Below are 16,245 nucleotides of genomic sequence, written 5' to 3' on the forward strand. Positions count from 1 at the left end.
GTCAATCCGGCGGCTATTCGAGCCGCTGAGTTGACCCGTGTATTGCCAGCATTATGTGTTTTGAGAGATGTTAGCTGTAGTTTTAACTTAGTGCCAATATCGTTTTAGAATTGTATGTGTTTTAGAGACCTAGCCTAAAATAACTGCTTACCGGCACAATATCAAGAGTCACAGAAAAATAGTATTAGAAAAGCCATCTGCAGATGTTATCGGTAAACAGCATGCACTTCTTTTCTGGCATAACCATACGCAGTCTACCTATACAGACCACATTTGACTTAAGTATGCAGATCAGAACATCTCAAAACATACATTCCAGCATCTAATGATTACCATATAAAAATCCAGCTGGAAAATGATCACATTGGAAAATAGGGCACTGCGATCAAGTGGCCAGATTTCAGACCTATGCAAATCATGTTTGATCTGGCCCTTGCAGAGAGCACCCTCGTATGAATTGTCAATGATGGCAGTGTACTACTGCCCAAGTCAACGTTTTTCACATATAAAATGTAAAAGGGAGATTTGACCTCAGAAAAACACCTTAAAGATTCAGAGAACCTTAAAAAAATTATGTATCTATCATCATTTATACTAGACCAGGTAAATCATACAACTTCAAGCGATAAATAATGTTACCAGTATTTGGAGAAAACACGCTATTTTTTGTTGAAAGCATTTAAAGGGACGTCGTTATAACAAAAAAACAAAACAAAAAAATATGTGAAATGATACATAGAAGCAATTTATCTATAACTGTGTGTTCTTTTCATGGAAATACATGCTTACTTATAAATACTAGAAACTAGATTACTACAGTAGAAGTGCGAAGATGATTATGAAGTTTATACCATGCTCACATTTAACATCCAAGCCAGTAAAGTGGAACTTGAAAAAAAAAAGCTTGATTAAATGTTTAAAGTGAAAACAAAGTAACATTATAACCCTTCAGGAATAAAATATTTACATTTTAAAAACCTGTGTAAGTGAAGGTACTTGCCTCTTCTAATGAACAACAGATGTAAGTTCGAAAAAACGTAACTGGCCACAAAATAATTGGTTTTACAAAACGTATGCTTTTTTTCAGATATAGTGCCAGTTGGCTCACCTGAACTAGCATAAACGTCTCTAAAAAAGGAAAACATATATAAAAGAAAACCTAGATAAATGCACCCTTTATGTATTTAGAGAGTTTAGCCTGTCTAATTCCCCCTCATCTGTGACTACTCACAACTGTAATTTGATTTCTCAGCTCTGTCAGCTGGCTGCCTAGGCAGAGCAGCTAATTTTTAAACACAGGATGTTAACTCTATGTCTGCTTCCATGAAAGCAGAAAGTAGACACATTGCAGATTTATTGCAGGATTTGTATCAGCTGTAACAAAGAAATGCTGTTTGTTTTTTGTTTTCTCGATGTATCCTATAAATAATTACAAGCCTTACTTTGCAAAAATAACAGTATTATACTCTCATGACATACATATTAAAAACAAAAACCTAAGGTAACTATTTATGTTTTTTCTTCTTAATGCTGTCACTTTAGCTTTTTTTCTTTCAAGTGTTTTATTTGATGACTATAGGAGAGGTGTACAAGGGGTTAAAAACTATAGGGGATGTTTTTTGTTATGTATTTTTTTTATTTTAATTTACCTTTTGTCCACTAATCAGCACTACACACTTTATTCTATGTTCACAGGAAGTGTGTTATGGGTTTTTCTATAGTTTTTACTTTCATTTTAATGAATGAACATGGCTTCTTATTGAAGCCATGATCATTTATTCACCTGCACTTTGATTGGCTCAGGGAACACAGCTCACATTCACCAATCACTGTTTAGTAAGTCCCCATGGGAACGAGCAGCAGAAATGCACACACCCTGCACTGATTGATATAACCTGTACATCCTCTTTGCTGCATTGAGGAGTAAACTGGACAAGTATATTCGACCAGTTTGCCCTAACAGGTTAAAGTCCAGAGTAAGAGGAACTGTAGTGAATGCATTCAGGACCAAGTGGGTCTCCTGTGCACCAAGGCCCCACAGCAGCCACTATGGCTGCTATGACTATTGCAATTTCCAATGCTACAGCACCCATGTGGATGTGCAAATGCTTTTAGTAGCATTTGCAGTTTATATTTCATTTATGGTTGTACAATGTGTACTGCTGAGTCCATCTTTGAGTCTTTCATTGTATAATTCTCAACTAACTAGCAGTCTCAACCAACCAGCACAGATCCCCGGCAGTACTGGTAAAGGCCAATTTCTTAGACTTTTTGTGGGCTCTGCTGTGCTTAAAGACTTGGTTCCATGGCTCCTACAAAATTTATATATTTTCAATTTTATTTATTTTTATATTGAATACAGAGTTCATGATATGTATATAGAGTGGGGTATAGAAATGTTTTAGCTAGGCCTATTTTGAACATTGAGTCGCAGGCAACCAGAAAGCACACTTGTCCGGCATCAGCCGATCCCTGCCAGTGCAGAATAACCAAGACAACATTGGAAAACCTAAAAGGCCTTGTAAAACTAGCCTGCATTAATTACATGAATGTCTCACTGTGGGGGTGTACACATTACTGAAATCATACAGCTGCTTTTTAACTGATATTTTAGTTATCCTCATTATGCTCTGATATGACTTAGGTAAAAGCTGAAAATTGTTGCCACCAAAATTAGTAGAGAGCTTTTAATAAACTGATGTCAGTTTTGTTTAGTTTACTTGAGATCGATGTTTTCCTGTTCTCTTCAGCCTTATTAACCATTTCAGCCCGCGGGTATTTTTCATCTCATGGACGAGAGGAATTTTCCCCTTTCAGCGCTCCTCCCTTTCATTCCCCAATAACTTTATCACTACTTATCACAAATAAATGATCTATACCTTGTTTTTTTCCACCACCAATTAGGCTTTCTTTGGGTGGTACATTATGTTAAAAATTATTTTACTCTAAATGCATTTTGACAGGAATAATACAAAAAAAAAAAACATTATTTCTCATTTTTTGGCCATTATAGTTTAAAAATAATACATGCTACCATAATTCAAATCCACACATTTTATTTGCCCATTTGTCCCGGTTATTGCAACGTTAAAATTATATCCCTAGTATAATGTATGGTGACAATATTTTATTTAGAAATAAAGGTGCATTTTTTCAGTTTTACATCCATCACTAATTTTGAGCCCATTATTTAATAATAAGATGCCCTCTTGACATAGATATTGTTTTTTTCCCCTATAGTTAGTCAGTAGGTGTATTTTACTATTTGGCCACAAGATGTCCCCGCTGAGCAAAATTCTATGTAGCGTACAATTACGCTACATAGGATACAATGTATTGTTACATTGTAACAAGTGGAAGTGACGTAGGCTTCCATCGGAAGCCTCCGATCACAGCGGCGTCAGGGAGATTATGAATGGAAACATTGTTTCCATTCATAAATTTAACGATCAGGTGGCGGAAACCGGCGGAAATGACGGCGGGAGATTCCATTTACAGAATAATAATATTTTTGAACAAAAACAGTGTTTATTGTCGGCGGACATGCTCGGATTGGCACAGGGGACTTTTGTCCCCTGCAGCCAATCCCCCCCGCTAGCAGCAGCAGCGTGATCTCGGGCATCTGCCCGCAGGATCGTTTGCAGACCCCCCAAACTGCAGAGACGTGACTAGCGCGTCCCTGCGGCTCTAGCACCTGCTGCTGTGGACATGAAGCTCACGTCCGCATGGCTGAAATGGGTAAATCATGTACTAAACATTAATAACACTTCGTTATTGGGTTTTTGTTTTGTTAATTTTTCTTGCTTAAAGAGAACCCGAGGTGGGGTTCTGACAATGCTAGCTGCACACAGAGGCTGGGTCTGCCTATACTGTTGCTATCCCAATCCCCCCCTAAGCCCCCCCTGTGCTCTGCTATCCCCCATAAATCACAGCCACGCTGTTGACACGCAGCGTGTTGCAGCGGGCTGTGTTTACCTCTATAGTGGTAGTCTGCTGCTCCCTCAGCCTCCTGCATAGCTCCGGTCCTCGCCCGCATCCCTTCCCTCCCCGCTGATTGCAGGAGGCGGAGGGAGCAGTAGACTGACATTACAGATGTAAACACAGCCCGCACAGCGCGGCTGTGATTTATGGGGGATAGCAGAGCGCAGGGGGAACTTAGGGGGGATCTGGATAGCAACAGAGGCTGGGCTGTATAGGCAGACCCAGCCTCTGTGTGTAGATAGCATTGTCAGAACCCCACCTCGGGTTCTCTTTAAAGTGGACCTGAACTCTTGCACAGGACAGAAGGAAAACATAGAGAAATGTACCCTGTGTGTATTTAGAGAGTTAAGCCTGTTTAATTTCCCCTCATTTGTGTCTAATCACAACTTGTAATTTGATATTTCCCCTGTGTTACATGACTGCAATGGCAGAGATTGCAGGCAAGCTCATTTGAAAGCACAGGCTGTTAACAACATGTCTGCTTCCATGAATCAGGAAGTAGAAACAGCGCCGATTTATTTTAGGAGTTGTATCAGCTGTAACCAATAAATGTTTTTTGTTTAAAGGGAACCTTAACTGAGAGGGATATGGATGTTTCCTTTTAAACAATACCAGTTGATTAGAAGTCCTGCTGATCTATTTGGCTGCAGTAGTGGCTGAAACAAGCATGCAGCTAATTCAGTCTGACTTCAGTCAGAGCACCTGAACTGCATGCATGTTGAGGGGCTGTGGCTAAAAGTATTAGAGACACAAGATCAGCATGAGTGTCAGGCGACTGGTATTATTTTAAAAGGAACAATGTATATCCTTCTCAATTTAAGTTCCCTTTAAAGAACAACTGTTAGCCATCATATGCCCTCCACAAAATATACATATGTAAGTAGATAAATGCTTGCTCTACTTACATATCAGATGTAATGCACTGTCCATGTTTTGGTTCCTTTTAATATTCAATTTATATTATTTTGTGCCCTCCATCTTGTGCCCTCCAGGTTTAAGAATCCCCCCCTCCGCATCCCCCTCCTGGCCCGCACTGATTCAGAGCACAGCGGGGAGGATAAAGGCAGCAGGCACAGACTCACCTAATAATGTATCCAAGTGCTGGTATTCCCATACAGTGCTGGGCCGAAATTACGCATTAGCGTAATTACGCATCGTAATTCACTACAAATGCACCGCAAGCGTTACGTGTAAGGTTACGGTATTACGCGTAATTAATTATGCGTAGACCGTGGGGTTACGTTTTACGCGTAACAAATTACGCGTAAGACAGTAAACTCCCATTGAAATTACACAGTCTGCCGTAATCGCGTAATATTATGCTCCCGTATAATATAAAAAAGCCGTCGACTTTAAGGGTTAATAGCAAAGCCCCCTTAAGTGCTAAGAGCCTCAAATTTGGAGAATATATTAAGGAGATCAGAAGGAATAAGAGGAATTTTTTTTTTTCAAAAAGACCTTATAGTTTTTGAGAAAATCGATGTTAAAGTTTCAAAGGAAAAATATATACATTTAAAAACCCGCCGACTTTAACGGTTAATAGCAAAGCCTGCCTAAAATTTAGGAACACCAAATTCACAGGGTATATTAAGGGGATCAGTGGGAATAAGAGGAAAAATTTTTTTTTCAAAAAGACCTTATAGTTTTTGAGAAAATCGATTTTTAAGTTTCAAGGGCGAAAATGTCTTTTAAATGCGGAAAATGTCAGTTTTTTTTGCACAGGTAACAATAGTGTTTTATTTTCATAGATTACCCCAAGTGGGAAGAGTTTTACTTACTTCGTTCTGAGTGTGGGAAATATAAAAAAAAAACGACGTGGGGTCCCCCCTCCCAGACCTCTTTAACCCCTTGTCCCCCATGCAGACTGGGATAGCCAGAATGCGGAGCACCGGCCGCGTGGGGCTCCGCACCCTGACTATACCAGCCCGCATGGTCCATGGATTGGGGGGTCTCGGAAGGGGAGGGGCAGCCAAGCTTTCCCCTCCCCCTCCGAGCCCTTGTCCAATCCAAGGACAAGGGGCTCTTCTCCACCTCCGATGGGCGGTGGAGGTGGAGGCCGCGATTTCCTGGGGAGGGGTTCTTGGTGGCATCTGGGAGTCCCCTTTAAAAAGGGGTCCCCCAGATGCCCACCCCCCTCCCAGGAGAAATGAGTATAGAGGTACTTGTACCCCTTACCCATTTCCTTTAAGAGTTAAAAGTAAATAAACACACAAAAACATAGAAAAAGTATTTTAATTGAACAAAAAACATAACCACGAAAAAAGTCCTTTAATATTCTTAATTAACCATTAATACTTACCTGTCCCTTTAAAAGCCAGTTCCCACGCAATATCCTCGGAAATATACTAATCAGTTACAATGTAACAAAGTTATTACAATGTAACAACTTTGTTACTTTGTAACACCACCGCACCCGACGTCACTCGCCGCTCACCCGCCGGCAGCCGCATACACGCTAAGTCCCCGCCGGCTCCCGCCGTCCACTCCGCCCACACCTGTCACCCATATACATGCTGGCACCCATGGGTGCCAGCATGTATATAGGTGACATGTGGGAGAGGCGGGGAGGGCAGCGGAGCCGGCAGGGACTTAGCGTCCCTTCACCCGACAGAGCTCTGAGCTATATTAGCTCAGAGCTCTCGAAAGCATCTTTGTATTTGGGCTCCAAGGAGCCCCATTGGTCCATAGCAGACCAATGGGGTTCCTTCTGATTTGAAGGAACCCCATTGGTCTGTTAAAATACTTTTTCTATGAACCCCTCCCCAGGAAATCGCGGCCTCCACCTCCACCGCCCATCGGAGGTGGAGAAGAGCCCCTTGTCCTTGGATTGGACAAGGGCTCGGAGGGGGAGGGGAAAGCTTGGCTGCCCCTCCCCTTCCGAGACCCCCCAATCCATGGACCATGCGGGCTGGTATAGTCAGGGTGCGGAGCCCCACGCGGCCGGTGCTCCGCATTCTGGCTATCCCAGTCTGCATGGGGGACAAGGGGTTAAAGAGGTCTGGGAGGGGGGACCCCACGTCGGTTTTTTTTTATATTTTCCACACTCAGAACGAAGTAAATAAAACTCTTCCCACTTGGGGTAATCTATGAAAATAAAACACTATTGTTACCTGTGCAAAAAAAACTGACATTTTCCGCATTTAAAAGACATTTTCGCCCTTGAAACTTAAAAATCGATTTTCTCAAAAACTATAAGGTCTTTTTGAAAAAAAATTTTTTCCTCTTATTCCCACTGATCCCCTTAATATACCTTGGGAATTTGGTGTTCCTAAATCTTAAGCAGGCTTTGCTATTAACCGTTAAAGTTGGCGGGTTTTTAAATGTATATATTTTTCCTTTGAAACTTTAACATCGATTTTCTCAAAAACTATAAGGTCTTTTTGAAAAAAAATTTTTTCCTCTTATTCCTTCGGATCTCCTTAATATATTCTCCAAATTTGAGGCTCTTAGCACTTAAGGGGGCTTTGCTATTAACCCTTAAAGTCGGCGGCTACCTAACATTGATCCATGCGTCAACTTTTCCGCTTGGCAGCATGACCTTACGCATTAATTGCTAGTAGGATTTTACGCATAAGCCTATAACGTAATAACCTGAATTACGGTATACTTACGCGTAAATGCGTAAGTGCTATGCGTAATTACAGACATGTTCCGAAATTGAATGTCTATGCCGTAAGCGTAATTTCGTAATGCGTAATAGCGTAAAATTACGCGTAATGATCCGTAAGCGTAGCTTTCTCCATTACGACCAGCACTGTTCCCATATGTTCTCTGCACTACCACCGGAGGTAGTGCAGAGAGTATAGAAGGGAACTGCAGCACCTGGAACCATTATTCAGGGAGTCTGTGTGCAGCTCCTTTATCCTTCCCCGATATTCAGCATGGGGAAGAGGGAGAATTCTGCGGGCGGCGGGCAGCAGATGCAGCAGAGATGGAGCCCACATGCCTCTGAAAGAGAGGAGCCGAGGACAGTGACAGGAGACAGCATCTGGCCCCCCTCCCTGCGTACTAACACGGCTGAAACATAGAGAGTGAAGGAGAGAGCAGGCAGCCAATCACAGCCCAGAGAGGTGAGTGACAGAGACTTCAGCCAATCAGGTTGATACAGCATAGCATGTCGCTTCTCTTTTGCGTCTGTGTTAGTCTGCGTACCATCTTAGAGCCTGGGGTCATGGGGAGAGAAGGATTGATTTTAAAGTTTGGATTTGCCTGGCTAGCATCTTCTTGACTATTGTAACAGTATGCACTAGAAAATTAATTTTGTATTTAATGCCTAACAGTTACTCTTTAACCACTTAAGCCCACAGGGTTGTTTATTTTTTGCATTTGAGCAACTTTCACCTCCCATTCATTTGCCAATAACTTTATCACTACTTATCACAATGAATTGATCTATATCTTGTTTTTTCCACCACCAATTAGGCTTTCTTTGAGTGATACATTTTGCTAAAAATTAATTTATTCTAAATCCATTTTAACAGGAATCTTAAGAAAGAAATGGAAAAAAATCATTATCTCTTAGTTTTTGGCCATTATAGTTTGAAATGAATATATGCTACCATAATTAAAACCCATGTATTTGATTTGCCCATTTGTCCCGCTAATTACGCCATTTAAATTATGTCCCTATCACAATGTATGGCGCCGATATTTTATTTGGAAATAAAGGTGCATTTTTTCAATTTGCATCCATCACTATTAACAAGCCCATAATTTAAAAAAATTATATTAATATACTCCTTTGACATGCATACTTAAAAAGTTCAGACCCTTAGGTAACAAAGCTTAGCGCCGCGCAGTGCACACAAATCGGCGCACCGGATGCATCTAAAACGTCTCATTGGGTGCGCCTGTAACGTCACACCGGGTGTGCCCGAAACGTGGCATCATGCAATGATTCTGGCGCACCCGGTGCGACGTCATAGGCACACCTAATGCAACGTTTTAGACGCATCCGGTGTGCCACATCACACGCACCGTGCAGCGCTAAACTTTGCGCGCGCTAACTAAAAGCTTTGGACGTGCTAACTACTTAGCACTGTAGTTAGCACGCCCAAAACTTTTAGACGTGCTAACTAAGTTAGCACTGCTTTGTGAATCGAGGCCATATTGTGCTATTCTACTGGCACACTCAGTGTTTTAGAGCTGCAGCTACTTAGGGGGAGCTCCACAGTGACCAGTAGCTTTGTCGAGCCTTGCCCAAAGACTCCTTACTGTTTTATGTTGTTGCTTGAACTGGGATTTGAACCTTGGTGGAGGAGAATAAAATAACAACAATGAAAACATATAATTAGCTTTAATTATCTGACCAAAAGACTGAAGTTTTTCCTAACTAGATAAAGCGTGCCTGAGATGACATTAACTAAAGCATTTATACTAACCTGGAGTATACTGGAGAATACTGCCCTTTCGGCTGTTCGCGCTCCCTCGCTATCCCCCTTGACTGCTCTGATCGTCCGCTGCCTGGCCCGGTCTCTACCTCCAGTCGGCTCAGTTGTGCAGTACTCTATGTACACATCCTAGTAGCGCACGCCTCCATCATACTCTTGTCATCAAGAGCATTCTGCACTGTACAGACGCAAAACTCATGCATGCGGCTGGGATGTGCATACACAGTACTGTGGAACTGGCAGCAACTTAAGGAAAAGACATCCGGAGGAGCCCGCAAGGATGTTGAGAGAGCCAATTTCCTAAAGGGTGTTGCATCACATTGCAGTACTCTCCATGCCACTTGCACCTCGCAGTGGCCATTAGTCTACATGAGACCCGTTGTGTGATGCGATGTAATGGAAGTGCTTTGGATGACGCAGAGGTGATGCAGACTCTGCAGTGCATTGCCAAGCAATAATAACGTTACCACTTGACATGCCATGGCATTGGAGTGAATGGCACCACAGCAATCTATTTAGATTATTGCGGTAGCAACGTGGCACGCATGCAACGATTGTCATAAAACCAGTTTCTGTACTCCCTGTCCAGCAGAGAGCAAATTGCTGAGTGGGGGAGGGGGGGAGGGAGCTATACAAACAGTGTGTAATTTATACGAAATGATGCAGTGAGATTGTCCTGTGGCAAGCTCTCTCGTGTGCAATTAGCCTTCAACATCTAAATTATTTACTAAATTAATAATTCCTGGCAAAAAGCAAAAATGAACGACAATAATTAGCATTTTACAATATGTGTATTATTTCAGCTAGTATTTTTTCTAAAATCAATAAAATATTAATCTATTAATCCAATACTGAACCAGAAAGTCTTTACCTTGAGTATCATGTGTTTCTGCAGGCCAAAATGGTGCTGAAGGGGGAGCTACGTTGCTGCTTTCTGGAGCTACAAATACATTTATAAGTGAGTTAGTGCTGAGATATTATGCTAGAGAAACAATTATTAACAGCAAAGCTCTATCGGTTATACCTGTTGGTCTACGTTGTATCGTTGGAGTATTTGATCGGTAACCAGGATTTTGCCAGTCTTTTCTCTGTGATGCTAAAACACCAGGACATGATTTATTGAAAGAGAACGCCAAGACGCATTAAATGAAATAACATTAGTTAAATCAGTCACTGCAAAACATGTAATAGGTTTGCACCCATTGGCTAGTTGTTTTAAAAACTCTTCCATTTTAACCTGAGGATACTGGTCATAGTGCAATGATATGTTTTCTAGGACCAAGGCCTGTTAGGATATTTTTCTATTTGGAGAGGTTTACCTCTTGTTGTTAGAAAAAATATTTGTTGTAAAGCTTTTTCACTTTTTAGCATTTTATTCCTTGGTCACATCACCCAGCACACAATAATGAAGAGACACCTCCCACATCCCAAAAACATATAGATAAATTGGCCCTAAACTATGATACATACACTACACAATACATAAATAGACATAGATATGACTATGGTGGTCATTAGATTGTGAGCTCCTCCAAGGGACAGTTAGTGACAAGACTATATATATTCTGTAAAGCGCTGCAGAAGATGTTGGCGATGTATATCTTTTAAATAATAATAATATACCTTGTTATCCACTGATGGCCTCTTTTAGTGCAAGACTTTACAAAATAATTTCTGGAGCAAGCTTAACTCTCAGGACATGTTCTGGCCCCTTTGACTCCTAAAAATCCACTAAAAATCAATTTAGTTTCATGTCCTACATTGACTTGCATTTCACCATAATTTTGCATCTTTTGAAAATTATTCCGTTTTGGTGATAGGCTGGCTTTTGTACTCTTGACTTCCCACTTCCATGGTTACATAGTTACATAGTTATTTTGGTTGAAAAAAGACATACGTCCATCGAGTTCAACCAGTATAAAGTACAACACCAGCCTGCTCCCTCACATATCCCTGTTGATCCAGAGGAAGGCGAAAAAACCCTTACAAGGCATGGTCCAATTAGCCCCTAAAGGGAAAAATTCCTTCCCGACTCCAGATGGCAATCAGATAAAATCCCTGGATCAACATCATTAGGCATTACCTAGTAATTGTAGCCATGGATGTCTTTCAACTCAAGGAAAGCATCTAAGCCCCCTTTAAATGCAGGTATAGAGTTTGCCATAACGACTTCCTGTGGCAATGCATTCCACATCTTAATCACTCTTACTGTAAAGAACCCTTTCCTAAATAAATGGCTAAAACGTTTTTCCTCCATGCGCAGATCATGTCCTCTAGTCCTTTGAGAAGGCCTAGGGACAAAAAGCTCATCCGCCAAGGTATTATATTGCCCTCTGATGTATTTATACATGTTAATTAGATCCCCTCTAAGGCGTCTTTTCTCTAGACTAAATAAACCCAGTTTATCTAACCTTTCTCGATAAGTGAGACCTTCCATCCCACGCATCAATTTTGTTGCTCGTCTCTGCACCTGCTCTAAAACTGCAATATCTTTTTTGTAATGTGGTGCCCAGAACTGAATTCCATATTCCAGATGTGGCCTTACTAGAGAGTTAAACAGGGGCAATATTATGCTAGCATCTCGAGTTTTTATTTCCCTTTTAATGCATCCCAAAATTTTGTTAGCTTTAGCTGCAGCTGCTTGGCATTGAGTACGATTATTTAACTTGTTGTCAATGAGTACTCCTAAGTCCTTCTCCAAGTTTGATGTCCCCAACTGTATCCCATTTATTTTGTATGGTGCTAGACCATTAGTACGTCCAAAATGCATGACCTTACATTTGTCAACATTGAATTTCATCTGCCATGTATGTGCCCATATAGCCAGCCTATCCAGATCCTGTTGCAATATGACACTATCTTCCTGAGAGTTAATGATTCTGCACAATTTTGTATCATCTGCAAAAATAGCAACATTGCTCACTACTGCATCTACTAGGTCATTAATAAATAAATTGAAGAGCACTGGACCCAGAACAGACCCCTGTGGGACCCCACTGCTAACAGTCTCCCATTTTGAGTATGATCCATTGACCACAACTCTTTGCTTTCTGTCCATTAGCCAGTTCCCTATCCATGAACACAGACTCTTCCCCAGTCCTTGCATCCTCAACTTTTGCACCAGACTTTTGTGGGGAACAGTGTCGAAGGCCTTTGCAAAGTCCAAGCATATCACATCTACAGCATTCCCAATATCCATATTAGCATTCACTACCTCATAAAAGCTGAGCAGGTTAGTCAAACAGGACCTGTCTTTAGTAAACCCATGTTGATGCTGAGAAATAAGATTATTTTCTACTATGAAGTCATGTATAGTATCTCTTAGTAACCCCTCAAATAGTTTGCATACAACTGATGTTAAACTTACAGGTCTATAATTTCCTGGATCAGATTTTTTGCCCTTCTTAAATAATGGGAAAACGTGGGCTGTACGCCAATCCACTGGGACTCTGCCAGTTGCAAGAGAGTCACAAAAGATAAGATAAAGGGGTTTATCTATAACTGAACTTAATTCCCTTAGGACCCGAGGATGCATGCCATCCGGGCCAGGTGCCTTGTCTATTTTTAATTTATTTAGTCTTGCCTTCACTTCTTCCTGCGTTAAGTATTTAATATTACAGTTAGAAGATTGAGACTCTTCCGCCTCTGTAGTTTGCAACAGTGCTGTTTCTTTTGTGAAGACAGAAGCAAAGAAAGCATTTAATAACTCTGCCTTACCTTGGTCATCCACCATTGAGTTCCCATCCTCATCCTTTAGGAGTCCTATACAGTCAACCTTTCTTTTTTTAGAGTTAATGTACTTGTAAAACTTTTTTGGGTTAGATTTGATATCCTTAGCGATTTGTTTTTCAGCTTCAATCTTTGCCTGCCTAATTTCTTTTTTACAATTTTTATTGCACTCCTTATAATTGCTTAGTGCAGCCTCTGTCCCCTCCTGTTTTAAGGTGTGTCACACCTATGGTGTGTCACACCTCTTTTTTTACAGAACTTATGTCACCATTTGAATGTCTCTATTTCCCTATAGTGAGTCTATAGACATTTATTAATAATATAAAACTTTACCATCAACGTCATACGTTTCTGAAGACCAGTTAGGAACAGCAGGAGGAGCATTATAGCTAGTCTCAGGCCCTATGAAATATAAATCGCATTTAATTAATCACATACTTTGTAATAAAATAGTTTACATACCTTTCAAAGACAACTCTACTTTTCTTAAAATATTACTGTAACCATACAGTGATATTGTATACTTTTTTTTTTTTTGCAATAAGATGTTTAATATAAATCCTTTAGCTGAACTGACCCCCCCCCCCCCCCAACAAAAGTGGAACTGCAATATAATTCTTACTATTTTACCTGTTGGTCTACGTTGCACAGTTGGAACTTGAACTCTGCTTGAAGGCTGCCACTCTTTTCGTTGTAGACCTAAAATAGAGTATTGAAAAAGAATACATTCAACTTTAATATCACAGTAGCAGTGGCTACATTTCACTTATCCATGTTTTAACCAGCTTGGAGCAGAAGATTTATAAAAAAAACAGGACTGGCCAGTGGCCACACACATGAAACAATCAATGAGATAATCATTGAAGCCATCAACTAATGTTAACTGAACTATTATCTTGACCAGTTAAGTATTATAGGTTCATCAAAAATATATCAAGGTGGCACTACCCCTGTGAACATCGTGAAACCATAAATGCTTTATCAGAAGGTATCCACAAAATTACATCAGTGCTCAATTCAAATTTAAAAATGGACTTTATTAAAGGAACACTATCAAATGTATGTTTTTTTTAAGCCCTTCAGGAGTTAGGAGAGACTTGGTAATTGCAGATAATGATAGTAAAAGAAAAAAACAACATCTGTCAACTTATCAGATCTTGCATGGTGCTAGGACAGTGCAGGGGTGACGAGTTTATCTATTCAGCATCTATTCAGTGTAGGCAGTAACAGGAATGCCTCTCTGCACTAGCATTGCTGGACATAAACAATCTATGCCTTGCTGGACATAAATAAACAATCTATGCTGTGCTGACAGCAGAGCGGGTTCGTCCATGCAGGCAGATTTGACACGCTGTAGTGAGAAATTCAATCAATGAATTTCTCACTACAGCAAGGCTAGTGCAGAGTAGAAGAGAGCCAGTGCCCAGTGGGTGCTATAATGGGAAAGTATCCTCTCACAACCCTGGCTCTCTGTTCTTACATACCTTAGTGGTAAGCAAATCAACTCTTTCCACCACTTTCAGCCATCCTTAACTTTCTTGCAGGAGATGTGGCGAATAACCCCTAACTTTGAACCTACCACACAACTCTTCCTGCTCTCTGCTCAAAGCTTGACCCTCACTACAGTTGCATGCATTTCACCCTGACTAGCTACCCTTAGTGGATGCCCCTTTTCACTACCCATATGTGGGTGGGTGGGTGTCCTATATGTAATCATCTGTAACATCTCTCCCCACTTTGTGACGGTCAAGTCAAGGAAAGAGAGCTCATATGGACTTTCTGTATGAATCAGTTTACTTTTCCGAATGTTATTATTCAAATTGACTAGAAATTGATCCAGATTGGCTCTGCTCCCCCACCAGACAAGGAGCACATCATCAATATACCTTGTTCAGAGGGCAACCTATGCCCCAAGCATCACATGCCTATGAACCTCCTAACATTCAGGATCCCAAATGGAGGCAGGCACAGGTTGGCGCACATGTTGCCCCCATGGATGTGCCCTTGATTTGCAGGTAGAACCATCACTCTAACGTGAAACAGTTCTGAATTAAAATCAACTACAGCCTGTCACTAGAGATGGCCCGAACCTCCGATTTCCAGTTCGCAAACTTCCACAAAAAGTTTGGTTCGTGCAAACTTTCGCGAACCGTAATAGACTTCAATGGGGAGGTGAACTTTGAAAACTAGAAACACTTATGCTGGCCACAAAAGTGATGGAAAAGATGTTTCAAGGGGTCTAACATCTGAGTTTTTGCATGGATGAGTGGGATAGACGCCAAAAGTCCCGGGTAAAAATCTGGATTTGACCCAAAACAGCGTTTTAAGGGCAGAAATCACATTGCATGCTAAATTGCAGGCCTAAAGTGCTTTAAAACATCTTGCATGTGTATACATCAATCAGGGAGTGTAATTAGAGTACTGCTTCCCACTGACACCCCAAACTGACTGTGTAACGCACTGCAAACAGCTGTTTGTGTAGTGACGGCCGTGCTGGACTGGTGCGCACCATGGCGAGAGTGCAGGCTGTGGCGGTTTTCAAGCCCATATGGTCGCCGGGCTGTGGTCGCTCAATGATAGAACAACAGTTAATGTCCAGCTGATCAAATTTGGTCTGTTCACAATGAAGCAACAACCTTATTATCTTGGGTGTGCCCCCCCAAGATGTGCAGTCACACAGGTGCAATTAATAGGTATGCACGGAGTGGTATATCACACTGCGTGCACTCACATAGGTAGGTGGGTGCACTGAACACAACAGGTAGGTATATGCAGTGATGGGTATTACAATGTGCACCTGTCACACACACAGGTAGTCACTAAATGTGCTGGGCCTGGCAGTGGCATGCACAGTAGAAATTACCAAGGCTGTCTATGCAACACAAGTGTCTGTGGGGCACACACACACACACACACACACACACACACACACACACACACACACACACAGACCACAAGAACAAGATCAGCTCTCAAAAGAGCTTTTGAGGGGTGCTTTTTTAGCAATAAGAATCAGCAAGGAGCAAGCTAAGAAGCCTACAAGAGCCTAACTAAGCTTTCCCTATAGGTCTCTGCACAGCAGCTCTTCCTTCTCTAATTACTGCAGGCAAACGAGTGAGTGAAAAGCCTGACGCTGCCTGCCTTT

General features: G+C 41.3%; 1 protein-coding gene across 5 annotated transcripts in view; it reads right to left on the minus strand.

Moving 5' to 3' along the window:
* The window catches only part of VIT (vitrin), a 437,052-nt gene that overhangs the window by 122,881 nt on the left and 297,926 nt on the right, over positions 1-16,245 (minus strand). For all 5 annotated transcript variants that reach the window (XM_068231965.1, XM_068231964.1, XM_068231966.1 and 2 more), the window contains 4 exons: positions 13,731-13,799; positions 13,434-13,502; positions 10,396-10,467; positions 10,243-10,311 (listed from right to left, as the gene is read on the minus strand). In XM_068231965.1, coding sequence (XP_068088066.1) covers positions 10,243-10,311; positions 10,396-10,467; positions 13,434-13,502; positions 13,731-13,799 — 279 coding nt within the window. The remainder of the gene's footprint in view (positions 1-10,242; positions 10,312-10,395; positions 10,468-13,433; positions 13,503-13,730; positions 13,800-16,245) is intronic.

The sequence above is a fragment of the Hyperolius riggenbachi genome, chromosome 4 (assembly GCF_040937935.1).
Source record: "Hyperolius riggenbachi isolate aHypRig1 chromosome 4, aHypRig1.pri, whole genome shotgun sequence".
In the NCBI taxonomy this organism is placed as follows: Eukaryota; Metazoa; Chordata; class Amphibia; order Anura; family Hyperoliidae; genus Hyperolius; species Hyperolius riggenbachi.